The following is a 20,702-nucleotide window of genomic DNA, read 5'->3' on the forward strand; positions in this document are numbered from 1 at the left end:
CAGAGTTTTGTTGTAGGCCTTGCATAAGGGCTATTTGGCTTCTAATTTAGGACCCTATTTTGAGCACCACTAGAACTGCTAGCCCATTTAAAAGGAGGATTGGAAACCCTAGGAGCACCCTCTGTATTTTGCTGTATGGCTTTTCCCTTGCCTGCTGAGGAGTTTACCAACGTTGTGCTCCTTTGATAGGTATACCTCTGGAAGGAAGAAGTTCGTGAAGGCTTCTCTAATAATTCTACTTTCAATGCTAGGCTTGAAGCTTCTGTCACAGTCCATACAGTTTGCAACCCAATTTTCTCCTGAATGCATTTGTTCAGCCTACTAATATAGCGAGCCACCTTCTGACTTTCAGTTTCTCCTAGTTCATTACGCTCTGAATAGCGTAAGAACTCAGCAGTATACTCAGCCACAGACCTAGTGCCTTGGACACAATCAATATACAACCTGTACAAAATCTACTCATAATCATCCGGCAAGAATCTCTCCATCAAAAGTTGTTTCATTCTTCACCATGTTTTAACCCCTTGCTTCCATTGCTTCTTTCGAGTATTCTGTAATTTATCCCACCAAACTACAGCAGTACTCTTCAACCGCCAGGCAACATGGTTAACCTGCTTGCCTTCAGGCACCTCCGTAATTTCAAAGAATCTATCCACCTAAAGTTGCCAATCTAGATAATCTTCCACACCCAAGTTGCCCGAAACGAAAGGAATTTCAGCCTTGACTTTGTAATCCTGGTCAGCTTGTCCTTGTTTTTCAAGTTGCACAATTTCCTCTTCAGAATCGGATTCTGAATTGTTATCAATAACTTCACCATGTGGAACCCTAACTCGCTGGCCTCCTTCCCCGCCTCTATTCCGATTATTGTTGTTGTCGTTCCTCTCTCCAAACATTCCACAAATTTCTCCAATCTGAGTACTCATAGAGTTGAAGGCAGTGGTAAATGCTACTGTAAGAGCTTCAATATCTGCTTTTGTAACTTCACCCATAGCTAACGCACACTACACCAAAAATCGTATCAGACAACGGCAGAAAACCGATGTGGGATTTGGAGTCCCACCGTTGTAGAGTGAGCCATTGTCTGATGAAAAATCAGACAACGGTGGAACACAGTTGTGTGATAAACATACAGACAACAAGTTTGTGTTATAATTGTTGTGTGATAGCTCGGCAGATGCGAAGCGCAGCTGCGTAACAGTTGAGGCGCTGTCTTCAGACAACAGTGCCAGTTTTAAGCTGTTGTATGTTAAGCATATCAGAGAACATTTTTTTATTTTGTCTGTTGTCTGATTGATCTTCAAACTCCAGTTCTTGGACTATATCTGTTGTGTGATTAACTTTAGGACAACAGAGTTCAATTAATTCTGTTGTTTGAGTAAAAATCAGAAGACACTGATTCGTTAAAAACCGATGTGTGATATGATTGATTACAATGTGTTTTTGTCCCATTTTTGGCCATTCAGACAACATGCAATGATCATTATATCTAATCTGTTGTGTGATCATTTGAACATCTCATTCCTGAATTACATTGTGCATTCATTTGGTCCATTTACCAAATGAACAGTACTCTATCAAATACAAACATAGCAAACCATCAAATGATTCATATAACCAATACTTTAAACTTCAAAAGCAAAAGAGGTGCATTTCCCAATCATTGAAGCCAACATTTTACACAAGAAAAGCATTCTAGTGCATGCCCATCTACTTGAGACATCAAAAAACTGATACACATATATATATATATATATATATATTGTTCCAAACCATGCCACACATGGTGCATGACAATGTACCAGCAGAGAAGCACAAAAAATATGCTTTCCTTATCTAAAATATACCAGCAACAAGCGCGCTACTTCATGACTCGTGCTCATGTGTTGACAACAAACTTCCCCCACTTATTTCGCACTTGATCAATATCCGCTTGGGTGTATTGGCTGCTGCCTCTCCTCTCCCACTGAACATCTTTCACAGCCTCTAGCCTATAAAGTTTTCCAGCTTTCCAAAATGGACCTTCTGCCTTGAATTCCAGATTTACATGGGGACCTTTTATGATGTTACCAAACAATTCCAAAACTCAATTCTCAAGTACATCAAGAGATTCTGCATCGAGTACAATATCACAATGAATATATATTTTGACATCAGACTTTGGACCATTAAAAAGCAGGATATTATATGTCAATGTAATAACAATGGCTCAATAACAGCATACAAAATTCCATCTATATTATAATAACAACTGCCAAAACACTATGATTTCTAACGGCCCAAGGCCTCATTGAAAAGTGCTAGTGAAATTATTTTCAGATTCAGAAACCAAAATATACCCTAGATCTCTCCAGCATGTTGCCTATTTTGAATTCCCACTATGATTTCTAACAGCCCAAAGGCCTCATCCAAAAGTCCTAGTGAAATTATTTCAGCTTCATTGCCTATTTAGAATTCTAGGTATCAGAATAGTCACTATGAACACCATTACTAACAAACCCACAATGCTTAATTGTGTTCTCCTACATCAACCTCTGGTCCTCTACAAGTTCCCAGAATCAAATATGATAATGAACAAAAAAAAATACCTCGCCTAACAAATGTAATCTAATTGATAACAAAATGAGAATGCTACCCTTTGTAACAAATTTGAAAGCAACAAGTACTGATGCTGAGGATGGTGGCACTCATGTACTTTTCTTTCTTGTATTACTTGATCTTTTACCAAGCAAATTCAAATGGATAACTCCTAAAAGATATTTGCAAAATGTCTCTTTGTTCCCCCTAACCCAATGGTTTTATCAGATGTTGCTTTTATAAAAGGTATTAGCAATATTTATTGAGCATGTCCAAAAAGTTGGCTTATGGCTTTTTTTACAGATTTATTTATTTTATACATATATATATATATTATTCAAATAAGCTTTCAAGACAGAATTGTAGAGAAAAAATGCATTACCTAGATGCCTTTTGAAATTCAGTCAAAAAGTTGTAGAACTCTCACTATGCCAAAATCCTTATCAGACGACAGACAGAAACTGTTGTCTGATTTGGAGTGCCACCATTGTAGAGCGAGCCGTTGTCTGTTGAAAATTCAGACAACGGTGGAACACAGTTGTCTGATAAGCAAACAGGCAACGGGTATGTGTTATAACTGTTGTGTGATGGCTCGACAGATGGCTCGGCAGATGCCATGCGCAGCTGCGCAGCTGCTCAGCAGTTGAAGCGCTGCCTTCAGACAACAGTGCTTGGTTTCAAGCTGTTGTATGTTAAGCATATTAGACAACATACTTTTATTTTTTGTGTTGTCTGATTGATCCTCAAACTTCAGTGCTTAGACTATATCTGTTGTATGATCAACATTTGGGACAATGGAGTTCAATTGCAACTGTTGTCTGATTTAGTTTTTGGACAACAGAGTTCAATTGCTTCTGTTGTGTGAGTATAAATTAGAAGAGACTGATTTGTTAAAAACTGATGTGTGATATGAACGATTGCAGTGTGTTTGTCCCAATTTTGGCCATTCAGACAACGGCCAGTTGTCATTATATCTCTATTCTGTTGTCTGATTATTTGAACATCCCATTCCTGAATTAAATTGTACATTCATTTGGTCCATTTACCAAATGAACAGTAGTTCATCAAATATAAACATTGCCAACCATCAAATATAAACTTTGCAAACCACTAATCATTGAAGCCAACATTCCAAATAAGAAAAGCATTCTAGTGCATGCCCATCTACTTGGGACATCAAAAAGCTGATACATATATATGTATTATTCCAAAACATGCCACATGGTGCATGATAATGTACCAGCAGAGAAGCACAAAAAAGATGCTTTCCATATCAAAATTGTACCAGCAACAAGCGCGCTACTTCAAGGTTCATGCACATATGTGTTGACAACAAACTTCCCCCACTCATTTCGCACTTGATCAATATCTGCTTGGGTTGGCTGCTGCCTCTCCTCTCCCACTGAATTGATTTAATATATCAAAGGGTTTACTTAATCATTTGATGAATGAGGCATGAACATAATAACAAAGTTATGAGAAGTTGAGTCAAGTGACTATATTTTCTCTGCCAGATTTTTGTACCTGCCAGATTTTCATACCAAACTAACTAACTGCCAGATTTTTGTACCTAAACATGAGAAGCGAATGCATGCCACTGAGAATCATATGAATGGTTAAATAAAATTACCATGCTTAGGACTCAAAAACTTACAGTTAACACAAAAGATCCTCTATAAATTAAAATCACTGAACTAGATATGGAGTCAACATTAGTAGTTTTGAACATAAAATTCTGAACAAAGCATGTTACGTGAATCCCATAAAAGCTAAGTCAACCAACAATATATTCTGACAAGGAAATTTACAGATCCGGTTCCTCTTTTACTAAGAAGAAACTCCATGCTATTAGTTATTTCAAAGTAGCAAATAGTAATGGCAGTACACACCTGATTCTGCTCAAAAAAGTTTGTTAGGACATTATGCTCCCCAAGCAGAACTTCACCTGCTATTGGCTTTTGTAAACCCATTATTAGTTTCAGCAAAGTACTCTTGCCACATCCATTTGGGCCAATAATGGCCAGTTTCTCTCCTTTTTCAATTGTGAGATTTGCTCTGCTAAACAACACCTGGTAGACCACAGATATGGTTGCAATTAATACACACAATTTGCAGATGAATAGATCTTTTTAAGGTGAAAAAAAAATGGCTTGTAGCACTTTTACTTGTGAACAAAATATGTAAACCCACCTTACCTCCAAATGGAGCAAATCTCCCACTTCTTCCCCATTCAGGAAACCTGATCTTGATTTGTTTCTTCTTGAACGACCTTTCAACAAGATCCTCTTCCTGAAGTTTCTCCAACTTCTGTTCTTGCAAAGAAAAAAATAAAAAAAGTTAGATAAAGAATTAGAGGTGGCCAGTTAGATGATCTATGTAAATACCTAGTGAATAGATAATCAATCTTATTAATGCATACAGATGATCTATGTAATGCATACAAACATTACAAGGTATACATTAGAAAATGAACTGCAATTTCAGCTCATAATAAAAGAATAATCTTTGACCCAACAAAACACACCTGAAGTTCAACAAAACAGTAACGATATCCTATAGCATTGACATCGATTTTCTTCAAGACCCACTTTTAGAATCCCTTGTAGATTTCGACCAAGATTGGTTATTATTAGAACTTGGATTCCTCCCTGCAACTCAAAAACCAAAATCAGCTTCAGAACAACAACAAAAAATCAAAACTTTATCTCAATCTAAAACCTCAAATTGAAATCAATGTTTACCCAGTTCTATAAACATTCTTTAAGCTGTTTATTTATCCTAGGAAACCAAATAGAGACGTAGCAGAAATTAATGATGAATTATAGGAATAAGGAAAAGACCTCGACAAACAGACCAACTCGAGCAGAGGAGCAGAGGATTTGGACGATGATCTTCTTCTGTTGCTGTTCCTAGTAACCTCCTTGTTGTTGTGGTTATTGTTGCTGCTGGGTCTTCTTCTCCACCTCTTCTTCTTCCAGATTTATAGATCAATGTATCCGAGAAACCCCCTCCTTTTTTCCTCCTCATTCAATGTATCCTTCTGGAAATCCCTCTACGAAAACTATCTTCATCATCTCGATGGTTTCTCTTCCTAGAACGAGCTCCCCCCATGGTGAAAATTTGGTAATCAATGACTCAATATATACCTAGAAACTGCAACAGAACAATACTCTATCCATTCAATTACCAAACTTGAAAATACACAAGTAGAGAGTACAGAAAATAAGTAAGTATCCAGTACAATCAATTCACCCAAAACTCTATTATAATCATATTCATTATGATTAGCACACACCAGAATTAGATTGTGAATTCGATGAAGTACACACACCAGACCTGCTGCCAAAACTTATCAGGCAACATTTCTGAAGAAAGAAAATCTTCATTATAAAATAATTTAGCAGCATACTACATAGTAACTATCTTGATCCTTTGACAGAAACTGATACCTTTTCCATAGTGACTAGTCGACCTTCAAGCACAGAACGATTCAAGTACTTAATGCATCGCTCTGCATCCTCTACAGTTTCCATTGTGACAAATGCAAATCCACGAGATTCTCTGGAGCGAGGGTCAGTTACAAGATGGCACTCCAACACCTGAAACCAAAGCTTAGTTGTAATTTATCAACATAAGATCTCCAATAAGGTACTCTCAGGTTATCACTTTCTAGGTGAACATCAAGGACGAGCGACTACTCTTGCCTCAGCAAGTTTAGTTAAAGCCCGGTAGTAGAAAGGAAACTAGATATCTTAGTGCATAGAGAGAAATGACAAGCACTACATTACCAACTGATAAAAATTATTTATCATAGGATAGAAAATGAAGCTTCTCTTTAATCTCAAGAACAGAAAGTAAATGGAAAGGAAAGCTGTTAAGTTACCAAGGAAGTTACTCCCTTCTTCCGAACTTACAATTTTCCTTCCTGTTCTAGGGAGATTCAAGTATAATAGCTAAATGAAATACAATTGACCTATCTAGTGATAAGCTGATGGCAGACATAACACACTTGCTGCCTACTGTGTCCAAAGTACACTTAATAACATGCTTTTCAAGTTGTTACTTCCTTTTTTGGTCAAAAAAGAGTTGGTCTGTCTGTCCATTGTTTAAGATAACTATTTTGGTCATGCATAAGATATTTGTGTTTAAAATGTTGCAGTCAATTAAAAGCACTATAGCACAACAAATTCAATCTACATGAAGCTGTCTCAGGGTAAGTTCCATATATTATTCAGAAAATAAAGTTAGAATAGCTCATACCTTGCCTTCTTTGTTAAAGAATTTCTCAACATCAGCAGAGGTAACCCTTGTGGATAAGCCTGTTACATACAAGTTGTTTCCAGGATTGGTTGCATCCACAGATGGGCTCCTGGAGTAAGAAAAACAAGATTCATATTCAACTAATACAACAAAGCTTGAACCCAAATATTTTGGTTGGAATAAACCCAAATATTTTGGTTGGAATAAACCCAAAACTTACAAAAAAAAAAACCATGAATTTCCACAATGTAACATAACATATATACATGCAGTTATACTAGCCAATAACCCAGATTTTATTGACACTGAACAGTTAGAAAATCGAGATTTCCAGTGTACCTAGAACGACTCCTTCTAGACCTCGACAATGATCTCGATCGGCGGCCTTTGACAGGTGAGACAGAGGTCTGTGGTGAAGCAGACCTGAGGAGTAATCACCAAACGTCACAAGAGAATTATGATACTATACAACTCATATCATTATTAAGCAAAAAGAAAAAAGAAAAAAAAAGACTATAATTCTGAATCAACATCGAATGGGAACTGTACCTTTTTGCTCTCGTGTATGACCATATAGGCCAAGTGAAAGTTCTGTTTTTGGTAACCATATATATCTCTGCTCATGCAGGTATGATAACTACCCAAAACGTAATTACCTTCAACAGTTGTAGGACAAACTCAACAGCCTCTCTTGGGCTTTTCTTGTCAGCAGCTCTAACCATAGCTACAACATGTGGAATTGCCTGCAAGTTATAAAAACAACTATTATATCTAGAAGGTCCTTGACAGCTTCACATGCATAATTTAACATTTCTTAGATATGATGATAGCGATGTATATCTCACAAGTTGAACTGTCAGATAGATGAGTAAGACACATTTTTGAAATGATTCTTCAGCGCACTTAATCCATATTTTTAGCCTTTTAGGGTTGTGGACTTGTGTTAGGTCCATATCAGTTGAGAACTGAGCATGGGTAATGAAATGCTACGGTATTTCTAATAACAGAAGAATGTCCAAGTATTTTACTGCAAACTGTTCAAATAGGTGATATACAAGTACAAATGGTATGTTCCTGCTTGCTCTTTGTTTCTTTGATATAGACTCTAGTTCACTTGTATAATACTTCTTGAGTTTTTGATGAATATAAGTTGTATAACATGAGACATTTCAATATTTCATATACACTGTGCAAATCATACAAACCAGCCAACCATGGCACATGACGAACAACTTATTACATATCCTACCTCGTTGCATTACCTCAAGAAAGTATTTGGGAATATCATGGAAGTCATTTGGCCTGGCAACAGTAACAAGAAACAAAATTGTTAATTGTTATTTTCTGGAGTAAGATCACCACAACAAAAATAATTTAATAAAAGAATACTGAAAAATGAAAAGCTATTTAGAATAAGCCAATAAGGACCACTACAAAAAAGGAACATGTATTAAAAAACTATAACATGAGAGAAACTATTAACTTGAGTTCAGCAGATCTTTTATCCACCAGCAGCTTGCATAATTCAACCTTCAACCACACCACCTGCAGGTAGAACTTACATAAATCTCAATATCTAGTAGTGCATTTACAATATTAAACAAAAATTCAGAGCTTGGACCCAATTATTATGAGGCGAAAACCATTAAACAAATCTAATTTTGTTCAGAAACATATAAACAGCAAAGCTGAAACCAACAAATGCAACTAAATTTCAAATTTTCAAGTCAAAAGTCAAAACAGAAAGGCAAAAAGTGACAAATGCAATTCGAACCCAGAAATCTAGAAGGACAAAACAGATCACATATCCAATTTTAATCTCATATTAGTCATATGTATAGAGTATAGCAAAAGTAACAGATGCAATTCGAACCCAGAAATCGAAGCAAGAAAGATGGCAGCAACTTACCAAGCTTGAAGTTTCCGAAATTGAGTCGAAAACTGAAATCGAAGCTGCTTCACCTAGTAGAGTTCGAGCCAAACCCATACTTGAAGACTGAAAATTGAATACCCAGAAGAAGAAATTAAGAGGAAGCCATAAATCGATTGAAGAGTGAAGACCCAGAAGTAGAAATTAAGAGAAACAAAAACCCAGAATCACCGCGCACCGTCAGTCCATCACGGCGTCACCGTAGAAGAAAGAAAAGGCGTCGTGCGGCAGTTCCGGAGAGAGACACAGAGAGAGAGAGAGAGAGAGAGGAGAGTGGGGATGCAGGAGAGAGAGAGGCGAGCTTTAGTCGAACTTTTAGGTCAGATCGAGTTTCAGGCGTTTTAGCCTAATCAGGAAATTAAAACATAGTAGAATGGGGCGAAGAGACCAAATCTAGAGAAGGAGAAGAGGGAGTTACCTTCGTGGTGATGTTGCTTAGAATCAAAACTTTGGGTTTCTTCCTTTTTGGTTTGCAGGTGAGGAGAGATGAGAGAGGAAATGGTTGGCTTCTAAAGAGATAGACACGAACAAGAAGAAGGGCCTGAAGGCAGAGTTACTTTGTGCAAGCCGAGTGGGGAGACAAAGTCACTAAGGCCCTAACTAAAGGCGGGGTTTTTTTTTTTTTTTTTTTTAAAAAAAACTTTTTCACACAACGCATGTATGAAATTGAGTTGTCTGATCATGTATATGTTAAATTTGAGTTAAGGGAGCAAGGAGGGAAAATTCCCGCCTATGTGCAATCAAAGAAGCAGTTTTGACGTTAGGGACATACATTTCTCATTCAGACAACACAAATAAGTCATTCCGTTGTAGGAGCTTAAATCGTGTACCAGCATTTCACTCAAATATTGGCCTTTTTGGGGCTACTCACTCACATTTTGGGGTACATGTGATTTTCTTCCAAACTTGCACAACGGAAACAAAAAAATGCGTTGTATGTTGTTTTGCAACTTACTCTCATACAACTTATACAACAATACTGTTGTGCAAGGTGAGTCAAAATTTCGACCCAAATTTGAGCAAGGTGAGGGGGAATTTTTTTTTACATTCAGACAACAGACAAATCCTTAAAACTGTTGTACAATAATCTTGGATCCAAAAAAATTGATGTACGACCTCCTTATACAACGTAAATCTCATTAAACCTGTTGTGTGAAGCAGTTTCAGTGATCACACAACGGAAATTTTTTTTTCGTTGTCTAAAAAGTGTAGTGTGATGCAGTTTTTGGCATAGTGTCTCTTGGTGAAGAACTACCTCCTTGCTCCCTACACACTAACAAATACTCCATAGCCTAAAATAATTCTGAGTGTTACCACCCATTGCAAACAATAATAACATGATATAACAAAGTGCATCAGATTCTAATGAAAAAAAAATCAAGAATGATTGTTTGGATAATAAAAAAGTTTATGTAACCAATTGCTCTGGTTGCTGAATTGGAATTTGGAATAAGACCCGCATCAAGAAGCCATCTGGCCTCAGATAAGATACCATCAGTTCCTGCAGTAAACTAAATGATGAGCTTATGTAAAACAAATGAAATTTTCTGATTTGATTCGAGAACACAAAGATGGATGATCAATCTGTAGTAATGTACCCCAATATGACTTACCTGACACCATATCTTCACATTGCCAATCAATTGATCTGTATAGATCAACCCTTTGGTTTGAGAGGAAAAAGCAAATGAAGTCATAGTCCAATTCCTTTGATTTAACTTCCTCCACAACATCAGCAGAGGAACTAATGTCATTAGTGTCTACTACACTAGAATCACATTCTTTGCGGAAAGAATCATACGGTACTTCGAAGGCAGATGGAGCTGATCTACTAGACTGTCATTTCATGAAAAAAAAAAAAAAAATTCAACCAGAGAGACACTAATGATTTAAGTAATCAACAAAACACTTATGTTTGTCATGTGTCTCTCTGTTTAAAGAATGTATAGTTTAAGTCCCTATCTTTTTTGTTTGGGGCGGTGCTAGGGGGATATTCCATTATTCACATATATAAGCAGAAACATTACAGATCAACCTTGATGATCTCCAGGCTGCGTCTTAATCGGTACCAATCATTAGCAGCCAAAAATTGAGCCTTAGGGTTACTTGCTTTGATCACCAGCTGCACAGCTGCATCCCAGTGTCCATTTCTTTCTAAATCTGCCAACTCAAAAGACACTTCAGATGCGATCTCTTTTTAGGCTTTGGGAACATCTGGTTTTCCATATATTAACCTGATATTTATAACAACAAATAATGTTATGAATACAACTGAAAACAAGAGAAAAACACATAAATAACAGCATCCCTCTAAATTCCAGAGTGTATCTGAATTCAACCGGAAGAGACTGAGTTAAATGGTGCCAATATCACCAACAAACATAGAGTTGTCTTTTCAAAAGATATTTGTTTACCAGGAAGGCTATTTTATCAACAACTAAGTGGCATTTCTGTGACTTAACATTCTAACTTTAACATAATTAACATATACACTAATAATAAGACAGAGAAAATTTTGTAGAAAATATTTACACAAGAACATAGTGGCACCTACCATCGCAAGTACAATCCAGTGACACCAGTAACTATGGGAACACGCCCATTATCAAGAATACACCTTGTAGCTTGCCTTGCATCGTCATAAAATTGTCCAACGGAGTAGTCTGAAGAATAATACATGTGTTAAATTGGGAGAACAGATATATCCAAACTTCCAAACATAGTAGTAGAAAACTCAACATCATCTCAATGGCTTAAAAAAATAAAAGCAAAAATAATAGCAGCATCGATAAAAGCTGCTCCTATCCAGGATTCAGTTCAATTGAGATGTCATAATCACAGAAACAAAAACTGCAGATTGTAAAAAATAGAGGTCCACCTCCACTATCTTTGAAGAAGCCGAATAATAGAAAGACAAGGCACTAATCACAGAAACTACATGATAATTTGAATATGACAACCAAAAACTCACAAATAATACGGCACACATAAAATTGACAATTGTGGAAGTGTCAAATTATACAGAACAGTTAAAGTGGAAGGTTCAAGATTTTTTGAGATTTGTCTGTGCCTGCTCATCAAGTGCTTGAATAAATGAGCCTCTCTTATTCCACGACTTCATATACTATTTCATATACTTTAGTTGTTCTAGGATACTCAGTGTTAAGTTTTTATTAATTATACCATATGCTCTTTGCCTCTTTCCCATCGAAAGTTTACTTGCAACTATAATTTTTCTTTTCTAATGTTTTACATTCATACATTTTTTTTTAAAAACACAGCATAGGCAAATCTACATTATGAAGCAAAAGCTATCATCTCTCTAGCAAATCAACTTGTAGCAAATAGTCATTCCGGAAGAGGGGGGAATTGCAGCAAACAATGACATTTCTTATTGCAAGTCATAAATCGTTTGCTCTTTTGAAGCACGAATCAAAACAACCTTCATATAAAGATCACATCTTTATAAGCAGAGCTGCAGAGCATTAGTAGATATGAAGAAGTGAAGAACGAAGAACTGAAGAGGGACTTACAGAGTGAAATACCCATTACCCATTACAGAGTGAAGCACCCATTACGGTCATTACCCAACTACCCACTAATCAAAGATTCAAAATACCAATTCAAACTTCCAATTCAAGGGAATAGAGGGACTTACAGAGTTAGAGATTGAAGGCGGCGTGCATTACAAAGTGAGTCTGAAGCCGCCGAGATAAAGCACTGGAGCTGCGGTGCCTTGGGGAGAGCTGCGGTGGTTCGGGGGAGCTACGATGAAGGTGTGAATTAGTGATGCAGAGGCGCGGTGGCTTGGTAGGGAGAGACCGGAGAGCGAATAGGAGTTTTGGGGATCGAATGGTTTAGGCAGATTAGGTCTCAATGTCTCATTGATTTGGAGATCGAATGGTTTAGGCCGTTTTAGATGTCGCGAAAAGGGAAAAAAAAAAAAAAAAACCCTCCTAGTCGCCTTGCCGCCCAGACGAAAGCCCAGGCTCCATTACCTTTCTCATTTGAAGACCAACACAAGCCCAGAAATCCCAAATCGAAGAGAGGACGAAGAGCCATAAAAACCCCAAATCGAGTAGCTGTGAAACCCCCAAATCCCCAAATTGACATTGTAAACCTAGAGATCGAAGAACCCTAATCTTTAGCGGAATGAAGAACCTCCTCCTTCTTCCCAGTTCCTAATACGCAGAACCCTATTTCTTCACAAATGGAATTGAGTGATGGCTGAATCGAGATAATAGAACCCTAATCTCAGCGGTGATGTATGTAAGCGAAGATCATGCTGTAGATGGAGGAAGGGATTACGGAGACAATAGGGAGAGGAGCAATCTAGGAAAAGGGACATTAAAACGCGAGAGGAGATGATGTTTTGAGGAGAGACGCTCGAAGAAAAGGTCCTTTGTTATTTTGTGCAAGTGGGAGATAATAGCTATCAAGGCGCGGGGGTTTGGTTTTTTTTTTTTAAAAAATTTTGTATTCATGAATTAGACAACACATATATGAAGTTATGTTGTCTGATTATACATAGTTTAAATTTGAGCTGAGGGAGCAAGGAGGGATAGTTCCCGCCTATGTGCAATCATAGTACTAGTTTTGGCGCTAGGGATAGGTATCTATCATTCAGACAACACAAATAAGAAATTACGTTGTAGGAGTACATATATGTAACCTACATTTCGATCAAAGTTTGTTCATTTTGGGGGAATGAATGACATTTTGGATGCATTGAAATTTTATATATCTTCATTACTTGGACAACACAAAGTAAAAAACGGTTGTATGATGTTTTGCAAGCTACACTCATACAACAGATATAACTATTCTGTTGTCCTTTGGAGTACCAATTTAGAGCCAAATTTGAGTTAGTCTAAGAGGGAAATCTGCCTCTGTTTTTTTTTTTCATTCACACAACAGATTATTCTTGTAACCGTTGTGCAATGACCTTCTAAACAAAAACTTCAGAATTTTAATCACCTTATACAACGTAAGTTTACTAAACGTGTTGTGTGATTCACTTTTCTTCATCACACAACACTTTTTTTTTTTCGTTGTGCAAAAAGTGTTGTGTGTTAACGTTTTTGGTGTAGTGGCAGTCGGAAAGATCACCTAAGGTTTACAAGCAATAAACCTAAAACAAAGGTTCTGGAGTCCACAAGAGATAAAAGAAATAAATCTCAATTTGATTGATAATATGATAAAAGATAGGTTCTGTAGCCGTTTAAGGTTGCTTATATATGAGAAAATAAACCCTAGGGCGACTAACAATAAAACCCTAAAGCCCACGGGTAAAAGTAAAACAAAGGGCTAAATACTGGTTAATACCCTGTTGTTTAGGTCCAAAATCAATTCAGTCTCTGGACTTCTAATTTCATCAAAAACACCCCTGTACTTTCAATTTTGATCTAATAGGTCCACTTTGTTAATATTCTGCTACGGGTTCAACCTATAGTTGGATTATTTGATGAAAAACTTTTTATTTGATAGATTTCTAATAGTGAGACCACTCCTATTTGATGCCACCTCAACACCATATCATAAAACATAGGCCATATATGAGTTACGTCAACAAGTTAAATGACTCAATTGTCGAAAGACTAACAAATTGGACCTATTAGATCAAAATTAAAACTGCAGGGGTGTTTTTGATAAAATTAGAAGTCTAGGGACTGAATTTATTTTGGACCTAAACCATAGGGTAGTAACCAGTATTTAGCCCTAAAACAAACCCAAAACAAACTAGGAAACCGAAAATTCTGAAAACAGTAAATTGCAGTTTTGAGGCCCTAAACGCCCCCGAAAGCCTGAAAAAGCCCACACGTCGTGGCATAGCAACGAGTTTTGTTCCTGGAGCGATTTCCTTTCCAGAAAGCTATGGCACGATCAAATCGGACACCGAATGCGAAAGTTGCAATAGTAACTTGGGTTTTCCTCCTTTTGCACGATCGAATTGTTCTTCAATTTGGACCGCCATTTGTTCTACATCACTCAGAGACTCTATACTCACTTTGTCAATAGAGATGATTGAGGTGTCCTTTTGCTAAATGAATACAAAAGCAGCGGTGGAGACACAATTAAGCCATGATACAAAGCACAGAAGTCTTAAAACAGATTGTTAATTTAAAGTCGTGGTGATTTAATTAACAAAGTGCAACAGGGTTAATTGTTTTTGGTGAATGCTTTGAATTGAAATGTTGGTGAAGAGGTGGTGGACAGAGGTGAAATTTAAAGTAATTGCTTTGAGAGTGATGTTGTAGATGTCAAGCAAACGATCTTACCTTTCATGATTGTGGAGGAATGTTCAAAATGATAAATAGCTATAAGCTTGTCATAACTTGTTGCAAGTCAAAGCTTTCAATTATTATTCTATATATAAAGGGAGAATAACACTGTTTCACTGTTACTAAGAAGAGGCGGAAAAACCCTTTTTGTCCTCACTGTTCGAGGAGAATATCAAGAAGGTGGAAAAGTCGTTTCTCTCCTTGCTGTTCTCTGTGTTGGATAGGGATCGTTGTCGGGTTTGGCTGAATTCCACTCAGATCCAGAAAGAAAAAAAGCAAAAGAAGAGAAAAGAAGTGTTAGTGCAATGTTTATTTTGATTGGCATTTCCTAAGCGCAACAACCAAGAGTCATGTTTCTTGTAATAGCTTTCTACTCTTGGATCCTTGAAAGAATGGAATGCTTCAAGCTCCATATACCACTCTCATTAATCAGGTATGTCTTGCATACATGTGCATGCTTGTAAAGTGGTTAGGACTGAACTTGCCTTTGAATCCTATTGTAGGATGCGAAAATCTTTTCAATCCTAATGAATTGATATGCTAATTTTCAAATGGTTTTATCCAAAGCATTCAAACTTTCTTAAATTGGTTTATGGGCTTTTCTAAATGATGATTCTATTTTAATCCATGCTTTTTAAAAGACGTCATTAAGCCCATGTACATCAGAAACCCTAGCTCGTCCTCTCCTATATATATGTTTCTCTTAGGGTTGTTCAAGGTGGTGGAATATATCAGAATATTTGGCCATTGCCTTCTTGAGAGTTTTCTGCCTTTATATCTTCAGAAAGCATTGAGCTAAAGTTTCATGTGAGAATCCTTTATGAGCTGTTCCTTATTTAGCTCTTGAAGGAGTATCAAATCTCAAACTTTTTCTATCAAAAAGTTTTCTGGTTTTATGCTTCATGTGTGTTAGTAGTTCATGCATGATTTGTGCCTTGAGGTGATTGACAACCAAGGTGAGAGTTGTGCCATCTTAAGATTGACGAAGGAGAACAAGGTCGCTGATTTGGAAGTAGCAAAGACAAGGAGACACCGCTGCCCACTAGATTGGTTTTAGTAGATGAGTTGTGTAAGATCTTTATGTACTTTCATATTCATATAGTGGATTGTTCAACAGCATAGTGCCCGCAGTTGTTTACCTCTTTGGAGGGTTTTACTGCGTCAACAGATCTTGTGTTATGTGTGATGATTTTACTTTGGATGGTTTGGCAAATTGAATAAATCATAACGTCATCAAAGATCTGCAGTTTCAATTAGGATTCAAGTTCTATTGCAATCCTATATTAGGATGCGAAGAGGTCTGCACTCCTAAGACTGATTTCTAAAGTTGTTGACATATTGATCAGTTTCGTTAGTTGAGAATTACATACATCCATTCTGTAATTACAATTGGCATCAGAGCAGGTCACTAGACGGACTTAGTGAGATCCTCAAAGGAAACAGAATGGAAGGTATAAGTGATCGTGCAGCTGGGTCAACAAGTCACCCTCCGTTTCTTGATGATAAAACCAACTATGTAGCATGGAAGGCTAAGATGAAAGCTTTTTTGTGGGCAAAGGATGTAGCTGTATGGGCTGTTATTGAAAGTGGTTGGGAGTATCCAACTAAGACTGAAAAAGTTGACACAAAAGAGATTGGAGAGGGTAGTTCTACTGTTGAAGCCAAAGTTAAGAAGCCGATGAGTGAATGGACTATAGATGAGAACACCAAGAGTACAAATAATCAGAAAGCATTAAACTCTATCTTCACAGCGGTATCCTCTGATAAATTTCAGCTTATTTCTCATTGTTACTCTGCAAAGCAAGCATGGGATATTCTCCAAGTTACTCATGAAGGCACTACAGTTGTTCGAGAATCCAAGCTTCAGCAACTTATCCAGCAATTTGAAAATATGAAGATGGGTGATGATGACAAGTTTACTGATTTCTATGCTAGGCTCAGTGTTGTTGTGAATGGTTGTTTCAACTTAGGAGATCCCATACCTTAGCACAGAATAGTCAAGAAAATACTCAGGTCTCTTCCTATGAAATATCATTCCAAGAAGATAGCCATTCAAGAGTCGAAGGACCTGAATACCTATAATCTGCAAGAATTGATTGGAAACTTAACCACATATGAGATGGAACTCCCTGATGAAATGAAGAGCAAAAGCATAGCTCTTAAAGTGAAGAAAGACAACAGATGAAGAGGATGCTGATGAAGATGAAATTGATCTTATCACAAGAAAATTCAGAAAATTTCTCAAGCATAGGAAATCCAAAAGAAGTGAATCAAGGTTTGACTCAAGCTCCAAGAATACAAGAATAAAAGAAAAGCCGGGTAATAAGGTTTTAAGGTTTGAAAGAGCACATGAAAAAAGAAACAACAATGCTCCAAAGTGTTTTGCATGTGAAGGGTTTGGTCACATTGCATCTGAATGTGCAAATACCTTGAAGAAGTCCAAGAATAAACGGAATAAAGCAATGAATGTTACTTGGAGTGACAGTGAAGACGACTCTATGCTTGAAAGTGATTCTGAAGTGGTGGCCTTGGTAGGATTAACGACTACTGGTGATGAGTCTGAAGTTGAAGAATTTGATCTTGAGGAAGTTATGCAACAATATATCATGTTGTCTGAGGCTTCAAAAGAATTGAAGAAAAGAAATTTAGAATTGACTAATGAAGTTGAGAACTTGAAGACTAATATTAGTAGGACTGAAGCTGGATTTCAATCCCAATTGGAGGCAGGTGATGCAGTGAGAAAGTCTCTTGTGGAGGACTTTCAATCCCTTCAACAAAAGTACCAAGAGAGATGTGATAAAGTGGAGGAGCTTAAAACTGAAAAGGCTTGTCTGTTATATGAGCTTGAGCAAATGAAAACCAAGGCTGGATGCAATTCTTCAAGTGGTGAAAAGTTAGAAAATATTCTAATGATTGGTAAAAAATTTGGAGATAAACATGGCCTGGGATATGATGCTGAAAGTTCATCCAAGGGAGAGCATGTCACCAAGTTTGTTAAAGGTTCTGATCATTCCTCGTCACAATCCACTTTCCCTGTGCATGAAGAACCTAAACCAATGTTGAAGAATTTTGTGCCTGTGTGTCATCATTGTGGAAAGAGAGGACATATAAGACCGAGGTGCAATCAACTAAGAAAGAATTCTTCGAATGACAAAAAGCCACTCATGAATAAAAAGAAAGAATATCTTCAAGAAAAGCTGGAATTTATTTTTAAAGAAGTAAATAAGATAGCAAGACTCGTTTCGGTTCCATTCTCACCTGTGCCCAAGATGAAGCAAGTCTGGATACGAAAAAACCTTATCTCTCTAAGTTTCCACATACAGGTAAGTGAATTCTTCCAATGTGTGCTTGTGAAAAATATATTCTTGAATGCCAATAGCTTTATTTTTCATCATAAGCACATATATAGGGGGAGTAGTGTTGTTCTGCATGTTTACATTTGTTTTTTTCTTATCGCTAGTGTGTTCTAGTTTGTTAGGACTGAATGTTCTTTTCAATCCTAAGGTCTTAGTAGCCATGTGTTTATTTTTGCATTTTTCTATAAGATGTTCTTTTCTCTTTTTAGGTTTGTTTTTGTTTAGTCTTTATTAAAAATAAAATATAACATAAATAAAAAAAGCGAAAAACTGGAGTGTATGCTTTGATTTTATATCATACCATACCATGCCTCACGGGTATTTCTGTTGAGAGTGTTGAGTTGTAGGATTAATGGATGAATGCTTGGATGCTCAATTTCCAAAGAAAGCTAGGTTGCCGAAGTTTAAAACAAAAAAAAATGGTCTGGAACTTTGGCATCAACAACTCAATGCCTTGGAAAATTTCACAATGGTGTTCCTAAATCTGTGAATCAAATTCATCCGATCTATCATGTGGTAAGTTGACAGGTAAGGTTAATTATATGAACATATCATGTGGTGTTTTCAATGGTGCTGAAAGAAGTTCTCTTGCACTTGAGTTCATGTTAAATGAATGCCAACTTTCAATGCCCTTGGATTAAGTATGTATTGACAATCTCAAGCGATTCATTAGAATTTGTGATCTAAGTTGGTTCCCAGTTTTTAACTTGTGCTTGTAGCAGCTGTGTGCTTGCATGTAGTATAGTTTTGATTATTGTTGTCCTCATTTAGTTTCGAGTTACTTGATTATCTGCATATTTAGTGCAATTTATGCATTTAGGATTCCAGGTTTATTTCAATCCTAGTTTAGGATGCGTGTTCTGTTGCAATCCTAACATGTGCATTGTAGTACATTATCACCTCAAGAGCAACTCATGAACTGAGATTTAGTTACATCACTTGGCCTTCTCCTGTAGTGATTTGTTCTTGGTTTTTGAGTGTTTAAAAGTCCAGAATTAAATCCTATTATTTTCCCTCCCTTCTTGTGTTTACGGCAGCTGAAGCCTTGCTTTGTCTCTTGCACTTGCACACCTAAGATGTTGAGTGGGGTATGCAGACCGAGTTATCACTCTTGTAATGGCACTAGTTGTTCTTTAAGGAGACATCCAGTCTACCACCAAATGTAGATGGGACACCTGCCTTGTAAAGCTAGAGTGTTTCAGGTCGAAACGGTGGTGGTCTAGGCAAGTTAGGCTATCTCCAAATGTAGATGGGACACCTGCCTTGTAAAGCTAGTGTGTTTCAGGTTGAAACGGGGATGGTTTGACTCATGATCTTTCTTTAAAAAATAAATAAATAAATAAAAGGAAAGCGGGGGGTCGCAACAAAAAAAAAAGTATATCAGTTGCTCAACGCTCACTGCGCCCTCATAGATCATGTCTTCATTTACATATATATTGTGCCTCTTCGTGATACTCTCTCTAAAGCCTCTGATGATCTGGGTTCACTTTTCAGCATAGCATTTTTAGTACCCTAACTCAATTTGGTTTTGAAATTAATAGTGTTTCGTTACTGAGACTTGCTCTCTTTCAATCTGCGGGTTGATGCTCTTGAGAAGTGTTCATGTTGTTGTTATCTTGGAAAAGCTCTGCTTGATTGCTCTGTGCATGGTAATGGTCTGTCTCATGCATCATCTTTGCTTGATTCTTCTCATTTGTGTTTGCTACAAAGTACAAGTTACCTTGGTTCAAACATATACCCTATTCTTCTTGATCTTTTGAAAGTTGTCATAACATACTGATATTTAAGAGTGTTTGAAGGTTCACTTCTATTGCAGGATCAGTTTGACATTTTATTCCTAGCCCCCTGATTAATGTTTGTTTCCGCTGCTACCAATACATGAGTATTGAATTTAGGGGGAGTGAAATCTTAAGCACAATATGCTTTGGTCCCTTTGTCATTTCCAAGCAAAACGGGGGAGAGATTGGAAGTTTAATGTTTTTAATGTTTCATATGCTTATGCTCACACTACTTCAACCATACATGTTCTTCACGGGTGTTATGTTTTTTGTGTGCAGATTACAACTTGGAAGTTCATATTTCTTGGGTCATGGTAGTATAGGATCAACTATTGTGTATGATTAAATGTATATGTTGTTTTGCCTAGGAAATGCCAAAGGGGGAGATTGTTCGTGCAATGTTTATTTTGATTGGCATTTCCTAAGCATAACAACCAAGAGTCATGTTTCTTATAATAGCTTTCTACTCTTGGATCCTTGAAAGAATGGAATGCTTCAAGCTCCATATACCACTCTCATTAAT

At 37.0% G+C, this 20,702-nt stretch overlaps 2 protein-coding genes, 1 long non-coding RNA gene and 1 pseudogene across 4 annotated transcripts; all 4 read right to left on the reverse strand.

Annotated features, from left to right (window-relative positions):
* Positions 1-4,471: 4,471 nt before the first annotated feature.
* On the reverse strand, positions 4,472-5,670 carry LOC121049077. 2 transcript variants are annotated; one of them, XR_005799276.1, is made up of 4 exons: positions 5,415-5,670; positions 5,099-5,222; positions 4,770-4,881; positions 4,472-4,643 (listed from the first exon to the last, which is right to left on the reverse strand). It is a non-coding gene; the product is annotated as an uncharacterized LOC121049077 (long non-coding RNA). The 2 variants fall into 2 exon arrangements; XR_005799277.1 differs by having other exon boundaries at positions 4,765-4,881.
* A 204-nt stretch (positions 5,671-5,874) lies between these two features.
* Positions 5,875-7,457, reverse strand: LOC112167802 (serine/arginine-rich splicing factor SR45a). Its single transcript, XM_024304884.2, has 5 exons — positions 7,384-7,457; positions 7,174-7,257; positions 6,835-6,943; positions 6,024-6,173; positions 5,875-5,910 (listed from the first exon to the last, which is right to left on the reverse strand). The coding sequence occupies exons 1-5, from the start codon at positions 7,440-7,442 to the stop codon at positions 5,875-5,877; spliced, it is 438 nt and encodes a 145-aa protein (XP_024160652.1). The 5' UTR covers positions 7,443-7,457.
* On the reverse strand, positions 7,455-8,873 carry LOC121048915 (transcription initiation factor TFIID subunit 2-like). Its single transcript, XM_040505901.1, has 4 exons — positions 8,744-8,873; positions 8,318-8,379; positions 8,097-8,136; positions 7,455-7,577 (listed from the first exon to the last, which is right to left on the reverse strand). The coding sequence occupies exons 1-4, from the start codon at positions 8,819-8,821 to the stop codon at positions 7,455-7,457; spliced, it is 303 nt and encodes a 100-aa protein (XP_040361835.1). The 5' UTR covers positions 8,822-8,873.
* Positions 8,874-10,024: 1,151 nt separating this feature from the next.
* LOC112204020 lies at positions 10,025-11,443 on the reverse strand (annotated as a pseudogene).
* Positions 11,444-20,702: the final 9,259 nt, after the last annotated feature.

This window comes from Rosa chinensis, chromosome 5, assembly GCF_002994745.2.
Source record: "Rosa chinensis cultivar Old Blush chromosome 5, RchiOBHm-V2, whole genome shotgun sequence".
Classification (NCBI taxonomy): Eukaryota; Viridiplantae; Streptophyta; class Magnoliopsida; order Rosales; family Rosaceae; genus Rosa; species Rosa chinensis.

Bases quoted from the DNA above. Each gene is read 5' to 3' on its own strand.
- LOC112167802 (XM_024304884.2), bottom strand. From the start codon at position 7,442: ATGGTTACCAAAAACAGAACTTTCACTTGGCCTATATGGTCATACACG. The intron at 7,258-7,383 runs GTACAGTTCCCA...ATTACTCCTCAG, and splicing joins TCATACACGAGAGCAAAAAG to GTCTGCTTCACCACAGACCT. The intron at 5,911-6,023 runs GTATCAGTTTCT...TTTTGGCAGCAG, and splicing joins GACTAGTCACTATGGAAAAG to GTCTGGTGTGTGTACTTCAT.
- LOC121048915 (XM_040505901.1), bottom strand. From the start codon at position 8,821: ATGGGTTTGGCTCGAACTCTACTAGGTGAAGCAGCTTCGATTTCAGTT. The intron at 8,137-8,317 runs GTTAATAGTTTC...TACTGTTGCCAG, and splicing joins AAAAGATCTGCTGAACTCAA to GCCAAATGACTTCCATGATA. The intron at 7,578-8,096 runs GTAATGCAACGA...TATAACTTGCAG, and splicing joins TTCCCAAATACTTTCTTGAG to GCAATTCCACATGTTGTAGC.